The sequence below is a fragment of the Lemur catta genome, chromosome 1, assembly GCF_020740605.2.
Source record: "Lemur catta isolate mLemCat1 chromosome 1, mLemCat1.pri, whole genome shotgun sequence".
Lineage (NCBI taxonomy): Eukaryota > Metazoa > Chordata > Mammalia > Primates > Lemuridae > Lemur > Lemur catta.
Window position 1 is genome coordinate 27905502 of NC_059128.1, and position 22680 is coordinate 27928181.

At 39.4% G+C, this 22680-nt stretch overlaps 1 protein-coding gene across 10 annotated transcripts in view; it reads right to left on the reverse strand.

The window, feature by feature from the left end:
* SIPA1L1 (signal induced proliferation associated 1 like 1) overlaps positions 1 to 22680 on the reverse strand; it is a 358554-nt gene that overhangs the window by 67631 nt on the left and 268243 nt on the right. For all 10 annotated transcript variants that reach the window (XM_045564679.1, XM_045564663.1, XM_045564653.1 and 7 more), the window contains 4 exons: positions 15183 to 15286; positions 11839 to 11996; positions 4366 to 4939; positions 3483 to 3757 (listed from right to left, as the gene is read on the reverse strand). In XM_045564679.1, coding sequence (XP_045420635.1) covers positions 3483 to 3757; positions 4366 to 4939; positions 11839 to 11996; positions 15183 to 15286 — 1111 coding nt within the window. The remainder of the gene's footprint in view (positions 1 to 3482; positions 3758 to 4365; positions 4940 to 11838; positions 11997 to 15182; positions 15287 to 22680) is intronic.

Below are 22680 nucleotides of genomic sequence, written 5' to 3' on the forward strand. Positions count from 1 at the left end.
ACTCTCCCATGTGAACATACAAACCCGTGGCGTTTGCGTTACATACAGTCACTGTGTCCCCAGGTGCCTGTGGCCACTTTGGGTCCTGAGACCCTAAAACCACACACGGCCGAGGGCCGGGGCCGCGTGCCTCCAGGAGGCCTGTCCTGCCTCCTGATGACGCTCTGGGGGTAAAGTCATGGCTGACAAAGAAGAAGAGAGTGACTAGTCAAAGAACAGAGTAATTAGTTGCTAGGAAAACAGCGGGTGGGAGTGTGAAGTGCGGAGGAGAAGAAAAAAATGACAAGAGCATTATCCTATTTTGCTGAAAATTATAACAAGGTGCTAATGCTTCAACTGTTCCCTTTGAAGTCATTTCTAAAGGCAGGAGCGGGGAGGTGGCTTTCAGGCCGCTAAAGGCATCAATGCCAGCATCTCCCACCTGCCCTGCCCAGAAGGTCTGACAGCGGCTTTTCAGAGGGAAACTGCAGTTAAAGGGGCAGGTGTGGCTCCAGGCCCACGGGGCTGCGTAGTGCACTGACCCTTCCCCCAGCCCCCAATCCCCGAAGGAGGATGGCCCGAGCGCTTCACAGTGGCGTTGGGTGATTAGGCAAATATGACACGTCCACTCAGTGGTGTGGTGGCCCCGATCTACCCCAACTCTGCCTGCAGGGACACCATGTTGGTAGCTTAAAATTAACCACAGGGGGAGTATCTGCACCATGGGAATCAGCAAATACTGCAGACCAAGGCTTTTGCCTAACAGAACGCCAATTTACCAGAACATCACTGTTTATTCTGGTGTGTAAGGGAAGGATTTGTGTGCCAGGGATACAAAGTGACAGGATCTCGGACCCTGAAGTTAGACCTACATTGGCCAGAGGAGCATAGGAAGTTACTAACCTTTCTGAGTCTTGGTTTTCTTCAAAACAGAAATAACAATACTATTACTTCCCAGGGTTCCTGTAAGGATTGAATGTACTGATTCATATAAAAGTGCTTTTTCTAGGACCTGGCACATTAAAGTAAAAGACTCAGGAAATGTTAGTTATTTTCACCAACACTCCGCAGAAGATATACTAGCCTAGTGTACCTCCTCTGCATGGAGCTATCTGTCCAGGGCCACCTCCGACCCATCTTTCTAGTAACAGCTATTCACAATTTCAGTGTCAGTAGTGTTGTCCTTTTCCACCCACATTCACACAAACCTATTTCCTTCTTCTCTCCCCTGTACAAACCTGGGAGTCCAGAAATAAGGGCAAGCCCTCTGAGCAGATGAAATGGCATGGTGACATCCAGGAGCTGCATTTTTGAGTAGATAGTCCACAGACTAGCCTCTACTACTCCTTATTGTAGGCAATTAAGGTTGAAACTTCACAAAGTTTGGTTATCTTTCCAGTTAATAACTGCCTGTTTAGAAGCAATAAAGGAGACAGCAGAGAAGGAGAACAGAGAAGCAGAGCAGCGTAGGTGGAGAGTGTTTTAAGTCCCCAACTGTCTTCCTGAGCTACCTGGCCTTATTTTTTGAATCACAGTTCAGCACATTGCTTAACATCAATGAAGACATGCTCGTGGAAACCAGAAGAGGCTAACAGGGGTCATTAGACCTGGTTAACCAAGGCAGGGGATGTGTGTAGGGCAGTTTCTGAATATTTCCCTCCATTCCAAAATAGCTAAAAGTTCTGAATATACATTATGATTTTCAAGGAAATCCAGTTGCCCAAAAGAAAGTACTTCTTAAAACTATCAGCCAAAGGGATTTCACTATATTTTGACGAGCACACGTGATCCCTGGGCCATCTAGGAGGTAAGCAGTATTAGGAAATACTATCTCCAGCAAAGTCTGGTTGCAACACTTGGTTTGAAGAACTGAAGTACAATTAGATTGTCTTTTTTTTTTTGAGACAGAGTCTCACTCTGTTGCCTGGGTAGAGTGCTGTTGGTGTCAGCCTAACTCATAGCAACCTCAAAGTCCTGGGCTCAAGCAATCCTCCTGCCTCAGTCTCCCGAGTAGCTGGGACTGGGACTACAGGCATGCACTACCACGCCCGACTAATTTTTTCTGTATATATTCTTAGTTGTTCATATAATTTCTTTCTATTTTTAGTAGAGATGGGGTCTCACTCTTGTTCAGGCTGGTCTCGAACTCCTGAGCTCAAACAATCCACCTGCCTCGGCCTCCCAGAGTGCTAGGATTATAGGTGTGAGCCACCGCACCCGACCTAGATTGTCATTGCCACTTACTTTTTGTTGAAAAATTATATATGTATATAGCTGCTTACTTTTTTTTTTCTTAAGAGACAGGGTCTTGTTCTGTCATCCAGACTAGAGTACAGTGACATGATCAAAGCTTACTGCAGCCTCCAACTCCTTCGCTCAACTGATCCTCCTGCCTCAGCCTCCCAAGTAGCTGGGATTCCAGGCACACTCCATCGTGGCCGGCTATTTTTTAAATTTTCTGTAGAGACGGGGTCTCACTATGTTGCCCAGGCTGGTCTCAAACTCCTGGCCTCAAACAATCCTCCCACTTTGGCCTACCAAAGTGCTGGGATTACAGGCATAAGCCACCGTGCCCGGCCAACTGCTTACTTTTTAAAGAACACAAATAACCCATCATAATCATTTACAATTCACCATCTGATGTTCATAAATCCATGAGAGCTCAGGTGTGGGACCAGTCATTTTTTGGGGGGAAAGTAGATAAACAACATTGTCTTGGTTTTAGAAGGCCTAAGAATTGCCAAAGCTTAAGAGAAATTCTTAGAAAATACATAGATTTTTAAACAACTAGCAACAAGGACAAACAGTTGATTAGATCTATTCCATCAAGGAACTTCCCCAGAGACAGAGAAATTAAATCTTCAATAGTGCTGCTGGCTTGGCAGGAGCTGGGAGGGACAGGGAGCTCCTGGGCTTTCCTTTTGGGAAGAGGCTAGAACCAAAACGCCAAAGCATCACAAGCAGGGCCAGCTCATCTGAAGCCAATTCCCAGCACACGCAGATGCACTTAAGAAAAAGCCTGGTAAGTCACATTCAGCTGCCCAGCAAGGGCCAAAACAGTCCTCTGGGTTTTGAACAGCAATTGGGTACAGATGGGAGACACAAAAGAATAAGAGCGCCATGGAACACAAAAGAAGAAAATCTGACTATCTGAGACGCTGAGTGTCTTTTCATGTGAAGCGTTCAATGTTTCTCAGCTACTGGTGTAAGATGCTTAAGATGGATATTACCAGACTTCTCTATCTGTAATGGCAACTTTATAAATCAGAGCTGTAAAACCTGGGAATGGTCTCAGTTAGCCATTCTCTCCAGCTGCTGCTTGCCCCATGCAGAAAGGGAGCTGCATCCTGAGTCAGACTTTCCACCGATGGGCTTTCGGCGCCGCATGTAACCTACTGCTCTTCACGACACCCTACTCCCCCACCGGCTAGGAAGCAGTGTTCTCCGTGGGACACAAACCCTGCCCTCCATGCTCAGCCCCACAGGTGCCAGCTCAGACCTACCTCCGCGGGGTGCAGTCATCATGGGGTGGAATGATGACAACCTTCACCGTGACGGACGTTCTCAGGAGATCGATCATCTGCTCATGGCTCAGAGTGGCCACCGCCACCTTGCAGATCTCCACCAGGCGGCTGCCCTGCCTCAGCCCTGCCTGCCAGGCGTAGCCGTAGGGCTCCACGTCGGCCACGATGCCCTCGTAGTTGACATGGAAGCCAAGCTGCCCTAACCCATTTCTTCGCAGAGTCATCTCCACTGATTCACAACCTTTTGAAACAAACTAGACGAGGAAATAAAAGATACTGTGGTTTAATGCAATAAGGTATTAAGGGGTGGACGAGGGACTGGAAAAACAGTGCAAGCGGGGCTATTTCTGAATACCCTGCTGTCAGCTGAAGAACTGTCTGGTTATTTCCCCTTCACTAGTCTCTATTCATTAGGCCAAAAGGAACATATTTGTTGCAACCAAAAAGCTCAAAGCCTTCCTTGAAGTTACAAGGAAACCTCTAACAGCGACCTACAAGGAGCTGGCAGCAAAGAGAAACCATACTCTGCTATTCATTTTGCCTTTATAAAACTCAGGGCGGCAGATACTCAATCAAACAACTCTTTTCAGCGTCACCACCAGATGGGCTGGGCTGCAGCATTGGGTCACGTGCAAACAGGTTTCCAACACAAACACACGACTTGTCTGCCCCCATTTGTTCTGCTACTATTCCGAAACATAGTGGAAAACACAAGCCAGAGATGAACTGTTTGCTTCACTTATCAAGGGAGTTTTCGGAGGAGCTAGTAAGACAGTACAGGCTTCAGTAACTTGGCTCTAGTCCGCACTGAAAGCTTTACGAAAGAGAAACCATGTATCAGTGGAGTGGAAGGAAGACTCACCTGCAACCTTTTTACGATCTCTTTGATATCCTCATTGTTAATGAAACTCTCCACTGAAATACATTCTCCTCGTTCATAGAAGATTTTGAGGCTGGTGTCGGTTGAAGTCCACCCTATCACATCTCTGCAGGAACAATTGAAAACCACGCTCTTTGTTTCCTGTTCAATGAGGACAATGAACTCATTGGAGATCCCCAAAAGACAGTCTAGTTCCATGGCCTTGCTGTAGTCTTTGGCCCGGACCGCCCACACGATGGCTCCCATGCTACTGAGCTCAGCTCCTGGGTATGGCTTAGACTTTTCCTTCTTCTTGGAGGCCAGAGAGATGAATGGAAACTTGCCGGAAGGGTCGATAGGGGTATTGGTGACATTCTTTTCTGCCAGATCCTTCAGGTATTCCTGGCGGGTCCGAGTCGCCATGGCCCGGAACTTTTCCGATTTATGAGCAGCATTTTCCGCATTAATCACTTTGGCCAAAAGGAAGTCCCTGAACACATTTGACTTAGGGAAAGTGACCCCTTTAGGGATGGGAGGCCCAAAAGAAGGCACATCTCTGGACCTGGTGACAGCCACACTAAGAGACAAAGCAAAGACCAAAGAGGAAGAGGCATGTTAATGTCTCAGTCTCATAACTCAAGAATAAAATACACTTTCTCAAAGACAAAGGCATACCTTTGGAGCAAAATAGCTGCTCATTTTTCTACAAGAAACAACATACATTCTGCTTAATATAAGCACACTCACTTTTTCATTCAACCACAATTAGGATTCACAGAACATAAATGTTTTCCCTAGGCCAAAAACCCTCATAAAAACCCAAAAAGCTTGAAGCATGAACTTTCTTTTCTTTAAGATAGGAAACTAACCCTAATTCCAAGAGAAAACAGATTTACTGAAATAATCTGCACGTGACATTTTAAATACCTACAGATTGTTTTCAAGGGAGGTTACTATAGTCACGTGAACTTTCATAATAAGTACAGATTCTGTAAGAATACAAATGTGTCCTTCATTTTAGATAGAATGCCTGTTAGGTAGACAGTTTATAATCAAAATATCAGAAGATGCATGACATAAAATATATTACATTTGAATAAACTTAAATATTTGCTGGCCTAAGTGTGAGGCATTATGCAACCAGATTAAAGCATAAGTTTAAAATGAAAATTGGAATTTGAGTAACAGAATGAGTGTGATCTTTATATAATATCAACAGTGCTTTAAAATCATATTTTAAAACTGAGCTATTCTTTAGTCTAAATTCTCTACTTTTGGTATTTGACTTTGACAACCTATGTGAGAGAAAAATGTCTTACTTTTCCCATTCCTTTAAGCAAGATGTAAGAAAGCCTGTTGCAGTCATTTCTTCTGCATATGTTAATATTTTGCTAAAAATGGGCCTAAGAAAAGGACTATATGAACATCTGGGATAACCTATTATTTTTAACCTCAAAAGGAACAAAATTAAGTTCTCCTAAAACAGAGGTTAAATGGAAATGGAGAGAGCAGTGTGTTTTATATCATGTTCCAAGATTTCAGCAGAGTTTGACATGGCTGGAAATGATGATTTGAACACACCAAACATCCCTCCTTCTAAACTATTTAAAAGTAAGTAAATTACCCAATTGTTTTAAGTTTTAGGGGAGCAATGTAAAAGTCTGTTTCTTCTGAACTCCTAGAAAAGATATTATCAGAATATGTATCTTTCAAATAAAATTGAAGAGCTCTGTTTCATTTTTATTTTAAGCAGGGTTTGCTTTAAGATATTCAGCTTCAAAAAATAATTATTTCTTATGAAAATAAAATAAATAAATAAAAATAGGCAAGCTCAGGATACAAATGATATTTTTGGTGAAATGGAAAATCTACATTGTCCTAAGATGCCATGGATGGCCGATTTGTTGGTTTTCACAAGCTTATTTAAAAAAACAAAAAGAGACTACTAGTTCACTTGATGACAAAGAAATGTGGCAAGCGATGCTCCGTCTTCTAACTGGAGAAGAGAATTCACAGAAACCTCTGTATGCATTATGGCTTAATTATACTGCTATGTATTAGAAAGGCAATTTTTCTTGTCTATTGTGAAGTGTCTGGCTTGCATGCTGACAGCTGTATAATTTTAATTTGATCATGTTATTTTTTTTTCTTTTAAAGTCAAGTAAGAGATGCTGAAATCCAGATTTACTAGATTTTCTAAGAGGAATCCTGTAAGAATGCAAAAATATGTAATACCTTTCATTTTAAAATTGGCAATTTCATTTCTTGCTAATTTCATTCAAATCGTTATTCTTTCCCAGAAAACAGCTGTGGTTTTATTTTAAAGAAGGAGAGGAAAATGCTAGGGGTGGGTTGGGGGGATACGTGGCTATGAGCACCCTTCATCCACATGCCTGTTAAACTCATTGGCTTTCTACAGATCTAATCACTAATTGATAGAACTGTAGACAAACACATACCGAAAACCTACCAATAATTAGAAGCATCTAGAATAAACTGTGAGGAAAAAGAACTGGATTCTTAACATATAATTATCAATGACTCACTGTGGTAGGGAGGTAAATGATACAGACATTAAAATCAGCTTTGCATCATCAGAAATAGAATCCTTACAGAAAGAAGATGAAGAAGATGATACCCTGGAATGTTCTTTTCAAATAAAGGATTTTGTTTTAGAGAAACCTAACTTTCAAGGTTTCTACAAGGTTAAAAGCTCATTAATTTAGATGCCACAAATTCTGAACTCTTGATAATAAGGCCTGATTTAAGCTAAATAAAATATTTTGCCGCCTTAAGAAAATGAGCCTTTCTAGAATCTTAGTTTGCTATATATAAATACTTAAGATATATTAATTATAAATTGTTCTTGCTATTTTTAAAAGCAGATTCCAAAGGGCCTCTGCTTGGCTACATTTATGTTAGCCTATTTTGCAATACTGTATCTTTTTAGAAATAATACATTCTTTAAAATTTTAGCCATGCTTTATTTACCCAGCACTGTTGAGGACTAGAATGTTCTAGTCGAGATGGTTATCTACATGACAGAAGCTCAGAGGCTAAAACAGTCACGGAAAGTAAACCCAGGAAGGAAACTTGGAGAAGTCAGTGTTCCTCTAACTCTTCCAGTAAAATCTCGAGTTTCATCTTAAAACTCACCTCGATTTTGCAATTTTACTGAAAAATATTTGTATTCTTTTTAACATAAAAATATGTTCTCTTTCCAAAATCCTTAAGCACACTGAAGGACCAGGAAGGTGTCCTGTGTTTGCTCTGCGTTTTGACATATCCCTGAACCTCCGTTTGAACAACTGGTACAAATTCTTCACTTCTCCAGGACACAGAGGCAGAGAAATGAAATGATTTGCCCAGAGTTGTTAAAGAGAACCAGGACTGGAATGGAAGCTTCTGGACAGCCAACAGAGTGCTCCATGACAAGACCACATTTACTCCCTGTAAGGAAATGTTCTGAAACCTTCCGCTCCTGAGGTGCTTGCTAAAAGGGACCATTTCCACAAGTCACATGCAAAGAGACCAGCATGAGGCTGTTTCTAGTTGATCTGGGCCATGTAACACTTATTGGCATCAAAGACCTTGGATGAAGTCACGAGTCTTGATACTCAAAGGCAATTTTAATGGGGTACATGGGAATGCTCCAGAGACATCTGAACATAAGTCTCCATGGGAAAAAGTATTAATAATTTCAAAGTTAAAACACTTGAACTTTGGAAACACAATGGAAACAGCAATAAACAACGATTCCCAGTCCAAAATTTAAAAGGAAGTTGACACAGACAACATCAAAATAGTAGAGGGAAATTTCCCCTTCTTGGAGCCTGGGTCAGAATGCTGGCTTGGGAAGCTTTCCTAGAAAGCATACCTGGGCAAAGGACAGGAAAGATCAGTGGTAGAACAAACATGTGCTAATCATTCTCTTGATTTCTAATAGCATTCATTCATCAAATCATCAAACACTCTCTGAGCACCTACAATATACTAGGCTCTGTGCTAACACAGAGGATCAAGGCTGAGTATGTCAAGGGCTTGGCACTTCAGAAACTCAAAGTCTGGTGGGGGCTACACCCACTGCTTTGGGTGCTCTGCTGGTGAAGCACGGGGAGCTATTGGCAATGCTTAGGAAATGCACTTTATCTAAGCCTGGGAGGACCGGGGAGCCTTCCCATAGAAAAGAAGATTAGGGATTTCTTGGATGAAGGAGAGGCAGGGGAGAGTGTGAGGAGAGGCATTCCAGCCTGAGAGGGCAGCGTGGGCAAAAAGGAGGGGCAGAGCACGTACGTTCTGGGGGGTGGTAACTAGCTCCACAAGAGTGAGGCAGGGGTGGGGTGGGAATTGGTAGAGGTGCCAACAGAAACTGAGAGACAGGAAAGGCCAGACCTGAAGGACCCCATGTAGTATGCAAGGCTGGGAGTCTGAACTTTTCCATAAGTGGTTTTAAGCACAAAGAGAGACATATTCAGATTTTGCCTTAGAGAGGTCAGCTGCATTGGACAATAGAGATGCTGATTAGTTACAGCTTGGAATACAATTTCTGAAAGAAATTTCCACCACTTGACATATTTTGATTTTTTTTCTCCTTAGTTTAAGCTTGTAAATTCTCTTTTTTTAAAGAGAAGAAACAGGATAAACAGACCACATTGTCTCCCTGCCTCTGCTAGATACTTTACTTGTGGGATTTTAAGTAGATGTCAAGCAACTTTCCACTGCACAGAAAGGGAAATTTAAGATCTAAGAAGTTTAACAATCTGGTCTAATTCCAAGTACTTTTTGCACTACATCATACTGACTCCCTTTACATTTATTACATTTTAATTATTGGGTATAGAAACCTTTCTGAGAGGAGTAATATGTATTTCCACCTTCCTAAATATAGCTACTGACCACAATTTAACATGTTTTAAAGACTCAGGGTCATTATTATAACTACTTACTACTATCCTAGCTTTAAAATTAATAATTCTTTAATTTCATCAAGTAGTGTGTTGATGTTCACATTTCCAATTGTTTATTAAGTCCTTAGATTTTTTATAGTCTTTTTGTCTAAATTGGGGTCCAAATAAGGCCCACAAATTGCAATTAATTCAATCATCTTTTAAAAATCTTTTTGTTCTATACATTCTCCTCCACTTATTTCATTCTTATATTTCTTCTAATTTATTTGTTGAAGAAATTGGGCTGTTTGTTGTATAGAGTTGTCCAGAGTCTGAATTTTGTCAACTACAAACATGTTCCTCTGTCTTTATAGCTCCTGTAAGTTGGCTTGTTTAGAGGCTTGATCAGATTCAGATTTAATTTAGTGGGGGAAAAGGGCAAGACTAATTCATAGTTGAGGATGTATTCTTCCATCATGAGGCACACATTTGTCTCTTTTTGTGATATTTACAGCCTTTGATGATCAACGCCTAGATCTATTAATTCATTAGTTGTTGAAAAATGTTGACATTCTACACTGATTTTACAAAGTGAAGTCCCCATGGGCAAGTGAAGTACACGGTAATTACCCTTATCCACAATTTCACTTTCTGTGGTCTCAATCACCCGTGGTACAGCACCAGTAAGATACTTTTGGAGAAAGAGAGACCACAGTCACATAACTATTATTGAAGTATATTGTTATAATTGTTCTAACTTACTGTCAGTTGTTAATCTCTCACTCTAATTTACACATTAAACTTTATCACAGGTTTGCTTATACAGAAAAAACCCACAATTTTTATAGGATTTGGCACTAGCCACAGTTTCAGGCATTCACTGGGGGTCTTGGAACATATCCCCTGGAAATAAGGGGGGGCCACTACCCAATGACTCCAGACTCCTGTGCTTATCGAATTTGTATCCTGGATGTGAACAGTTTTTTTGCACCTCCTCTATCAGTAATCACATACTGATGTTTTCAGTATATACTCGCCACTGACTGCTCCTCCTCCTTTTAGATTTTGTTGGTTCTAGTCTGCTCCATCAATTGGGACCAGACAAGTAAGCTCATTGCAATCATACAAATAAAATAATAGACTGGAAGGCTCTCTTCTCAGTCATAGGATAAGCTTTAGTATGCTGATTTACTAACTGATTTCTGCATTCTTGATGATGTCATGACTATTCAAGGTTAACTGGTCTCTGGAATTAGTCTGAATCAGTTACTTTTTCCTATAAGAACTTTCCAGTCCCCAGGGAGATATAACCCCACATTATTTCAGGACCTCACTTTTGGATCCATTATAGGGATTTCTCTCTTTGTTCTCCTGTTACATCCCAAGGCCTAGAATAGTGCCTACCACATATACAATAAGGGCCGGATAAAGAAAACTTGTGAAGAGCAAATGGACAGCAACAACCTCCAAGTTTATGTGTACAAATTACCTTGCATGGAGACATCAGATAAATTTTTCTAAAATTCTATTTATACAGTGTTACCTTGATGGCCTAGCACTGCCCAGTTACCTTTCCTACACTAGTAGCTGCCTTACGGTGCGTTCCACCCTCCTTCTGTCTCTCTGCTTCTGTCCATAGCACTGGGAACTCCTACAATGATTTCTCTTTTCCCACTGAATTCTATCCATTTGTGCTTTAAACACACACCAAATCCCATCTTCTCAGTTAAATATCCTTAACTTCAGCCTATAATGACCCTACACTTCCCTACACTGTTAGAGCAAGACACTCCTGAGGAAACTTCTACTTCCCACAGTTCAGGTACCAGGTAGGTGTAAGTAAATAAATATATGAATGTTTATGGTGGAGAAAGTTGAGACCAAGAGGTTTTAAATGACAAAAAGCATTTCAATTACTCTAGCTATGTCACTTACGGAAAGTTGGATTTCAATAAAATGACTATAAAACAATGCATCTTTAAACTTTCCCACCAAAGTGCCCCTGATGAAAGATGCCTATAAATTCACATCACTAGTAGTTTAGAAATGGCTAGAAAAACTCACAGGTGTAAAAATTCTTTGAAGATCCAAGTGACATTGAAACAATTCCAACAAATGCTTAATAAAGCATAGAAATGCCTCCAAGCTTATAGTCAGAAGCGTTAGTGTGAATCACATTAAGTCTGAGGCAAGGGTTTGGGCATTTTTAATAACAATACTTTTTTAAAAAATGAACTTCTCTTCCCTACTTATTATAATCATTCTTCTCTGCTTTAGCTATGCCAAGAGAAAAATATAATTAGCAATATGAGTAATTAGTTAGCTGGTGACCAGATGGTAGGGATGAAGGACATCACCTAAGGAGGAGGTGCAAATGGAAACGGCAGGTGTCTAACCAACATGTCTGAGGGATGTCAATGCCATCTGATGACGTCATCATGTGAATTCGGCCACCCGTGTGCATAGTTTAAAGACAAAAATAAATAGTAATGGACTTCCCATTGCCACTTTAGAAAGCAAAGCTGGACGGGGCTTGTGTGTGACAACCAGCCAAGGTCCACCGAGCCCCTGCTGTGGCACCGATACACACCTGTAACAGACACCGTCAGAGCAGGGGTTATGCGCCCTGACGATGACAAAAACGTGCTGAAAGTGGGATCGGATGTTTTTTGGGCTGAACGGCTGTGCTCCAGGCTCTTGGAAAACGATTGTTACAATATCATTTCCAATGTGCCGCTTCCGTAGGAGCTACAAGAAAAAATAAGCAACCAACGTAAATAACAATGCTCTGCTTTTTGTCTCCCAAATTCCCTTATGTAACTGTATTTAAAACATTCATTACTAACCAGTACATATTAGGGCAGGTAATCTACACAGTTATTGTCAATAATTCAGTCTGTCTTGTCATTTCCTCCAAGGAAGAACACAGAAATGAATATTCTGAAATTTGCATAAAAGATATAGCCATTCAAATAGATCTAACCAATATCTGGCATATTATGCCAAGTCCCAGCATCTCCGAATCCTCAGTTTCCATAACAACAGTTTCATTCCATTTTCACATAAGAAAGAAACTTGCCATAGGGAAGATTTTTACAGATGAGAATGGCTGAAGTAATTACAATGCAATTTATGTTCTGGTTTAATCGGCTTCATTTAAAGAAAATGTAGCTAAGGTGTTTTCTGATATACTTTTTGTGTTACAAGCTGGGAATGGAGAAATTAATAATATTCCAGAATGTTGTGACAATTCAAAAGAAGGTTAAATTTTAAGTTTAAACAGCTTCTTTAATTACAGCAAAAGCTGCTTAAGGCCACCTTCTGTTTCACGTTAAATGGCATTTTGGATGGGTGGCTTTCAAATTCAGGAATCCCAAATCACCCTAAGTCAGTGCCTTTTGGGGGGTTTGATTCAACAGGGAAAAGAAAAATTGAACAAAATTGTATTTGTCATACATACTTACTGTATGGAGGCTCTCAAGAGAGAAAAACAACTCAATGTGACATTTATATAAACTAAGCTTGTACTTATAAAACTTTTTGTTTTTTTAAATTCTCTAGTGACATCAGAGCACACAAATTACATACCAGTAAAATCAATGATCTAGTACTGGCTGCCAGCTGGGAGAAACGATAGCCTTTCAGATGAGGGTTGAGAATTGGGAGTTAGAATATTCAGGAAATGTATTTTTAACCTTAGGAATCTGAAAGCACCTCTAATTGTCCTCTAATGAGGCAGTTTACTTCATTTCTAAACACGATATATAATCCAATGTTATGAAAATAAAGGCTGGTCCGTAGTGACTGCTATACAGAATATAACAATAATTAAAGATTAATCTACTCAAGATCTTGGGCATACCAAAATCAAATACTATTTATCCATGCATTATGCCATTCCTGCATAGATGATGCCATTGTCTTTTTTTAAAATTTTTATCTTTTTTTGTTGATATTGTCTTTTTGTGCAGTGTTATTCTTTCTTCAAAATATGGCTTGATATCTAAAAATAAATGTCTTAATAAAGAACTCAAACAGAAACAAATCCATTTATCCATCTCACACTATATGTAATGAAAAATGATACTTAAAAAAATGCATGGAAAAAAGATGTTCTGTGTTTTCGAAGCATAAGGCAATCTGTAGAACTAATAAATTTTTAGCTAGAGAATGAAAACTTGTTAATACGCAGCAGTGTAACTAACTTTCTCATCCTGATGAGATCATAACACTTTTGCCTTGATTAGACCCTAAAATTAAATAATTTAGATAGCTGTCCATTTAAATGCTAACTCTTTCTGCCCAGCGCTTCAACTCATTTAGGTAGAAACAAACAATTAATTGAATCTTGTTACTGAATTTTTTACCTTCATAAATCTCATCTTTCTCTTCTGAGTGATCAGGCAGAAAAAGCCTTTATCTCACCTTTAAAGATCATTTGTTAATGTTCTCAAATTTTTTGTCTAGTGACTGGTCAGAATAAGAAATCTAGCATATTTTTCTTTTTTTTTTTTTTGTTATAGGGTCTCACTCTGTTACCGGGCTACATACAGTGTGGTGGCATTATCTTAACTCACTGCAACCTCAAACTCCTGGGCTCAAATGATATGCCTGCCTCAGCCTTCCAAGTAGCTGAGACTACAGGTGTGTGCCGCTGCACCTGGCTAATTTTTTAATTTTTGTAGAGATAGGGTTCGCTATATTGCCCAGGCTGGTCTTGAACTCCTGGCCACAAGTGATCCTCGCACTCTGGCCTCCCAAAGTACTGGGATTATAAGCGTGAGCCACCACACCTGGCCCAGAAGTCTAGTATATATTTCTTAGCATGATGTTTTCCTCTCTAAGAGATCTAGAACTTGGAATTTGCATAAAACAAATTGTCAACAAAGTATGAATCAGGGAGTTTATCTTAAAATAGGTTTATTTCAGATTTAAAGCTGATTCATTGCTTTGCTTCCTGTTTTTGATTATTTTACTGATCATGAAAGGCAAACTTTGTTACCTAGATTTGTGATTTAATCAAACCTAAATTGATAGAGTTAGATTAGTGTTTGGTTAAATTCTGTGCAAGAGGATGTGATTCGTTCTGCAGCTGGCCTGTGTGCTGCCAGCACAACTGACAATGACAAAAATTCATATCCATTTTAAGGTCAAAAGTAAAACTGCACTGATATTGAAAGGAGAGTTTGTTAGCTCTCTGGTTCTTCTAAATTTCAGTTTGGTATTGTTTATTTTGAAATATTTTTTAATAACAACAACTGCATATTCTCTAAAACAATACTGACAGTTTCCATTTTGCTCTGTAACAATCTGTCACTTCTTAGTTTCCACATTTTAACTATCTCACAGTTTAGTAAATAGGCATTGAGCTTTTAGACCATCCTGAGAGGAACTCTGTGCATGCTGTAGGCACACGCAATCGTTATCTATGCTCCTTGCTATCTCCTGATAAACGGGATGAAAGAATATTATTCTCAGATTCTGTTGACATTTATTTTGACTCTTCTCTAAGTGAGTATACTAAATCTCCTTTGAAATCTAAAATGAAACATCACTACTTTCCCACTTTGTGCATTGGCCTCTTGAGATGAAACTTCACCCACTTGTGTATGTTCTTTGCAACCCTGCAGAGTCATCTAATCACCAATGATTTCAACTTGTTCTCTTCAGACTTCATGAAAATCTCAGTCCCCGTGGGTGAAAAGCAAATGATTAATTCACAAAGCCATCCAGCTGGCTGTTAACCTAGAATTTGTGTCTCTTCATTTGTGTGCAGCTCATTTGCTATTCCTTCCTTCCACAAAGCACAAAGCTTCCTGCTGCTGTGACAGGTGCAACAGGAAATTCTGGGTTATGATTTTACAAATTTGCCACTTAGGCTTCTGGGGAAAATGAAACAAGGGTGAAAACACAAATAACATGAGGATCTCTTACCTGTTGCTTGTTGTTAGGTGTGTATGGCAGCATGGTGGAAACATGGAACATAATTTCATAGTCTTTGTATGTTGTGTACAGAGAATGGGTTCCAGTGGAGTCGGCTACAGTTAAAAAAAATATATATAATGACGAGATGACTAGAAGAATAGAAAAAATAATTCATTTAAGAGAAATACTTCAAAAGAAAAAAAAGGAAATGATTTAGGATGAGAAGATTCTAGACAAGAGCACTCGAGGTATTCTCACCCAGTTTTTGGTACCTGATCCTCTCTGGCAATCTAGTGAAGCCTATGGATTGGATCCTTTCTCAGAATAATATTTGTAAAACTATAAAATACTTAAGATTTCAAAAGAAATCAATTATACTGGAAAATATAATTATCAAATAATTTTTAAATGATATGCACAAGATTTATAACAAGATTTAGCAATTGGTCTAATATCTGCTATAATCTTAAGGAAGTGATGAGCACAAACAATATTTTAAGATACCTGCAATAACAAATATGATATGAAAATATCTGTGCTTTATATTGGCAATAAAATCAGAGGTAGAGCTTGTACTACCGTGGTTTGTTGCTGATGTTCATAATTGAAAGAGATGCTAAATTTCAACTTGGGGTCAGTGAAAATAAAGATAAAAGTTCCCATCTAAGTTCACAGACCCCTGAATTCTGTCCATGTCCACAGACATTATGGTAAGAACCCTTTTTCTAATACTTCCAATTCGAGCAAGGGAACTGTTTTGTTCTTCACAAATAGATGGTGATTTAACAAGACAAAAGAACAAAGGCATTATAGCAATGTCCCCCCAAATTTTTTTACAGACTTAGGTATGTTGTGCTCTCAACGTCTTTAAGGAAAAAAACCCCTCTATTGCCTTAATCATTAACAAAGTTTCAGAATCAATGTGCCCACAAATACCTGGAAGCCAGAGAAGAGAGTTATTAACTGCCCAACTGAATGGGAACATTTGTTTAGACTCAAAGGACCTGGACTGATGGGTTGCAAAAAGAACAGAAGTGCACTTCATTCTTCTCTTGGTAAACTCAAACCTCCATCAACCATATTTTTGAGGATCAAAGCACTTCACTGCATTTTAGAGAATGGTGCTGTAAGACAAAGCCTCTGGCATATACCAAAAAGCAGCTCTTAAAATTTAGTATGTACAGCATCAGCTGGAAAACTAGATTAACAGGCAGATTCCCAGAGCATTTATTCCTTTTTTTTTTAAATTTTTTTTTTTTTTTAGACAAGTCTTACTCTGGTGCCTCAGCTAGAGTGCAGCGGCATCATCATTGCTTAGCACAACCTCAACTTCCCAGGCTCAAGTGATCCCCCTGCCTCAGCTTCCCAAATGGCTGAGACCGAAAGTGCACACCATCAGGCCTGGCTAATTTTTTTATTTTTTGCAAAGATGGGGTCTTGCTCTTGCTCGGGCTGGTCTCAAACTCCTGACCTCAAGCAATCCTTCCCCCTCAGTCTCCCAAAGTGCTAGGATTACAGGCGTGAGCCACTGCACCCAGCCCAGGAATCTATTCTTAATAGACACTCCCTAGTAATTCTAATGCAGTAGCTCCATTGCCCTTGGGTATTTCTCTAAGAATAAACTACAATTGTGGCTTGTAGACAGCTTTCTAAAGATGTTCTAAAATCCTGAGTCTCAAGCTTGCGCTTGTTAGAGGATCTTAATTTTGAAGCTGACATAAAATGCAAAGGTTTAAAAACACGCTAAATATAGAATAAAGCAGAGATGACCTTTCAAAAATTGCAAAAATATGTACCAACATATAACTATCCAAGACAAATATCTTTTAAGCATTAATGACCACCAAAAAAAAAAAAAACCTCTGCATATTACTACAATAAAGTATTCATTTGAACTATGTGAGACAGGTCTTGAGCATGAAGAACTTATCTATTGTTAAGGACCCTTGCTATAAATATCTGTAGAATGGATTACTACATTTTAAAACTTTTAAGTGAATGTGTCAGCTTTGACATGTACTTTACATGTGTTTCAAGTCAATTTTAAGCAAAATTAATGAAGTAGAAAAGAAGGTTGTCACCCGGCATTCATTTATTACATTTTGCTTTGCACGTCTGTCTAATTCTAGGATTATTGCCAGGGAGGAAAACGCTATGGAGGGCAACCCTGAAGACCCTGTCTTTCTCCCCTCACCTCCCACCCCTTTCCCCTGCACGCCTCATTTCATGCGACGACATAGGCTCCTTGACCAGCCTTCTTCTGGGGACATTTAGAAATCCCAGAGTTTTGCTGATATTTTTCAGCAACTTAAAAACAGTTTCAAAAGTTTCAGAGATGAAACGACAGCCAAAACAATGAAACTTTCCTTTCTGAGAAGAAAGGAATTCCAAAACCCTGAAATTCCTATGCACATAATGGAGTTGCTAAACTTTACCACAGAGAATGGAAAAACAATGTTTGCTATAATTTCTAAAGAATAAGGCATCCAATGTTGTTATTACATTTCTAGTGACCATGAAACCCTGAAAATTTTAATAGAACGACTATTAGGAAAATAAAAATTAGAAAAAAAAATTATTTTATCTGGTTAAAGAGCAGTATCTTGAGCGGTTTCTAAAGGGACAATGTGCTTGCAAAAGAAGGATGAAAAGATAATGCTACTGCATATTTGTACCGGAGCTTCAGAACTTAAAAAGTAAATTCAGGCATTATATAGGTCACCTTGGCAATCACTTGATCCACCTCCAATTACACTATCAGTGGGTGGCATATATCCACCAATATGGTCAGTACTCTACAGTTAAGTCACATAGAAAGTAAAACTTGTCGTATCCAAACTAGATGAGAATAAGAAGACACTGAGGAATGATAAGACTATTCTTCTCAGCTGGTTTGAAAAAATATAGATTAGTGATAATATCCTACATTAAGCATGTCTATTTGAAGATGACATGAACAGGTTAGTAAATCTGTAGAGTGGTTTCAGGTACAGCCAATGTCATAACCACCTTGACTTCTCTTTGGGCTCAACTCTTTTGCTTTGAGGTAGTCTAAAGCTTGGATGATAAGGCATGCATCTGAACCGGGAAAAAGTCATTAAACTTTCATATAACTACTTCCTGGTCATTAAAGGATATGTTTGAATTAGGAAAAGCTAGATGAAGGAAAACAAGCTTATGTAATTTGATTTTTGGAAAGTTCCTAGTTTTAAATATTTATGAACACAAGGAAAAAGTAATTTCATTAATTAAATGTGTATGACTAATAAACACAATGAAGAAAGCTTAAGCTTGGTTGTTAATGTCCTCACAACTATAAAACCCATCAGATGCAAGACAAAATCACAGATGGGTTGTGGGTCTGATTCTTATCCATAGTTTGAAATATTATAATGGTCAGCTGGCAGCTGGGGACCATGTATTTGAGACCCCCATGGTGTAGTCAGATACAGACAGATCTCACATCTAGTCAGTCTTGCCACAGGGTCTGGGGATGCAGAAGCCAAAGCTCAGAAGCACAGCAGGGGCCAAGTAGTCACTTCTGGAACACTGGCAGGTATCCAAGAGGAGGTGGGCTTGGGGTCTCGTGGCACTATCTCACTCACTCTCCAATGGAGTATTGGGGGAAGTCAAGAATTCTACCTGCTCTGACATCTACTGTATTTGCTAATCTTTTAAATCAATGTATCTTTAGCCATGATCAGGAGATTGGTTACTTTACTTCAATAACGATGGGATCAGAAGAGTCTGTAGTCCCACCCTTTGCTACGGCAGGCAAATTTACACTGTGTTAGTTCCAGTTATGTGTGATTGTGCATGGGTATGCACCTGAGGTTCGAGGCATCTCAAAATTGCTAAACTACTGGGAGAAAAGGATAGAGATGATGTGGGGCTGGTACTTAGGAGTCAGCTGCTACCATTTTCTATTTTCTGTTCGCATTGCAAAATACCTGTAATTTCCTGGATTCCCAACTTGAAAGTAAGATGATCTGAGTCTGAATGCTGATGGTGTCACTTGCTAAAAACAAGTCACAAACAAGTCACTTCACTTCTCTCTTCAATATTCTCAATGTTGCAAGGATTAAATGAAACAGTATGTACGAAAGTGCTAGCCTCAGAAAAGATGCTCAATAAATATGTTGGCTGGAATTTAGAATTTTGTGCAGTTAAGGTAAACAGTGTAGAGTTCCCTTAAAAAGAATCCTTTTCTTCATTTGTCAGTCTGTAGAACTCCAAATAGCCCTTTGCAAGTGCAAAGCACTTAAGCAGTGCTAGTTGTCCCTTTCCATATCAAAGTTTAGATATTCAAAATAAAGAAGGATTTATTTTCTTTATGAAGCCTTACATCTCCTGTAAGACCTTGAATCTCAATTGCCTTTGTAACACTGCTGAGAAAATGGAGGAGGTAACAAGCGTTCACGAATATTGCAGCAAACCAATGAGGGCAGGGCTTTGAAGGAATGCTTTCCAGAGGGCTTGTAAGTCTCCTGTGTACTGACCTGACAAGCCTTGGTCAGGAAATAATTTCCCAAATAATAATCCATGTGCGCAGCTTAAAATGAGGGTGGTCTCCAGCTTTCAAATAACAAACTGCTTGGTGGGAAGTTTATTTTTGTATTTATTGCAGTGTGAGGGAATGGTAATTATCTAGAGGTTATGTCATCCAAATAAGGAAACAAAGGAGGAAAAAAATCCCCTGCTGAAAATTTCTTCATTGCAAATTTTTTCTAGCCTAAGACATACTTATTTGTAGCTTGTTTGTTTGCTACAAGTCCTTATATCTGAGATGAGAAAATGGATTTTGCAGAGATAATTGGGGAAAAAGGTGAAGTGGTTCAATAGTTCCATCAATCCTGCCTTTCCTTGGCCTCTCTCTCTTCTTTGCAGAAGTACCAAAATCTGAATATTAATATAATATATGACAAGTAGAGCTATCTCATGAGATGGTTTGGGTATTGTTGGCCCAAGACTTGACAGAGGGGAAGACAAAGGCAAAAGGCTGGGCTTGGGTCTTCACTGTGCTTAATTATACATTTACGCTTTCTCTGAACACACCATTAACCATACCACTAGGATCCGTTCTATTTCCCTAATGCTTACTGGCTGTCTAACCATGGGCATGTTAGTTAATTTAAAGAAGCCAATTCTGTAAAATGGGGATAACTGGTATCTAGCAGAGTCTGTGGGAATTAAATGAGATGGTATATATATCAAAAGTATCTGGGACTTCTGCTTTCAGCCATAACAAACTACCTGATACAGGACCCATCTTGCCACTGTAAATAACAAAATACGTGAAATAACTGTTTTCAGACACTGGACACTAGGCAGCACTGGACTGTGATCTCTGAGAAAACAGAGTCAAAGGAGATGAGACCTACGATCCCCTCAGCTTTCTATCTTGAGCGCTTCTAGGACAATGGCACAGAGCAGGGCTTTGGAGGTGGAAGACGAGACAGACTGGAGTTCAGGAGGTCTAAGTGGCTGATGTCTGCCAGGAAGAATAGCAAAGAGAAGGAAACCTCATAGTGAAAGAGGTTCAGATATCTGAATAGGGGTCCCTTTGAGTTTTGGGATGAATAGTAAGCTGCATGTGTATAGAGTTAAATTCCAAAAACCAAGCAAAGAAAAACTGTTAAGGAGAGACCAACTTCCAGAAAATTGTAAGCCAGACAATTCCCACAGTTCACACAGGGTTGGAAGACACCGGAGTTCCGACCAGCCAAAGTGGAGACATCTCATTGAATATGAGGTGTTCAGGGGCAAGAAAAGTCACGCCTTCGTAGTAGGGCTAAACTAAACAGAGAATACAGGCTACTCCAGGTATGCTTTACCAAAACTTCAAAACAAGCCTCATAAGAATTAAGCTGTTCTGTAAGTAACTTTAACTGCCTTCCCAAACAAAACTCAACCATGCAACATTCATGATATCCAATATATAATCCAAAATAACCACACATGTGAAGCAGTAAAATGTACCCCAAAGCAGGATAAAACTCATTGAAACAAGGAAACCCAAAATGACAGAGATGATGGAATTGGCAGATGAAGACTTTAAAACAACTATTATAAACATGTTCAAGGATTTAAAGCACAGCATGAACCTAGTGAGGAGACAATGAAAGATATAAAAAAGATTATCAAATGCAATTTTTGGCCTTGAAATATAGTTTTGGTTTTTTTTTTGAGACAAGAGTCTCACTCTGTCCCCTAGGCTAAAGTGCTGTGGTGTCAGCCTACCTCACAGCAACCTCAAATACCTGGGCTCAAGTGATCCTTTTGCCTCACCCTCCTGAGTAGCTGGGACTACAGGCATGCACCACCACACCCAGCTAATTTTTTCTATTTTTAGTAGAGATGGGGTCTCACTCTTGCTCAGGCTGGTCTTGAACTCTTCAGCTCAAGCAATCCGCCTGCCTCGGCCTCCCAGAGTGCTAGGATTACAGGCATGAGCCACTGTGGCTGGCTGAAATACAGTATCTTAAATGGAGATTTCACTGGGTTGAATTAACAATGAATTAAGACACTAGGGAAGAAAATAAAAACACAGTGAGCTTGAAGACATATTAATGGAAATTATCCAAACTGAAGCACAGAGGAAAAGTTTGAAAAAAACAACGAACAAAGCCTCATTAACCTGTGGTACACTAGTAAGTGATATAATATGTATAATTGGAGACTCAGAAAGAAGGGAGATGGGAAGGAAAAAATAAAGAAATAAATAATAGCAAATAATATTTTAATTTGATGAGAACTACAAATCCACAGATTCAAGTGACATCTACAATCGGAAAGATCCTTGAGGAACATTTGCTCTTGAAAACTTTTTTTTTTAAATGAAGTTAAATAAAGTGTGGTAAGATCACATTACAGCACACACAGCAAAGTCTTATCTCTGGTGGTGCTGGAGGCTGCTGGGGTGTGCAGTGGCTGTCTCTTGCCTATTTTGGTGGCCTGTTATTTTTTTTAATATGGGTTTAAATGACAAGGCTAATAATGGAGTCCTCTAGTTTTTGCTCCTTTTAGCGAAGAGTAAAGGAGATAATTTTGCATGCTGCTTTCTTTGGGGCTTTAGAGTGAGAACATTTTCCTACTTTTTGTTCATTTTAGGAAATCTGACACCCTGAAAGGACAGAAAAGGACACTTGTCTGTGAATCCTTCTCAGGAGCTATGCCTTGAAAGGTTAGATACGCTTCAAGAAGTTGAACTACTTAAAGGAGAGTAGCTCAGAGAAAAAGAACCCTTCCCTGCTGAATGTATTACATAATTCTAAAACTACAGTTGGAGGCAGTTTGCTAATAGAGGCTCATTGCCCTATAGCCTTTGTACTGGTTGGGATATTAGGGGAAATCGTGCACAAAGTACTTACTTTTCTTATTCCACTGCCTTACTAGATGCACACTGCTTAACTATGCTCTAGCTACACATTTCTTACATTGCCCTTCATCATCAAGAGGTGGCTGGGAATAGGTAAATACACAGAAATAATACACAATCTTATCAAGT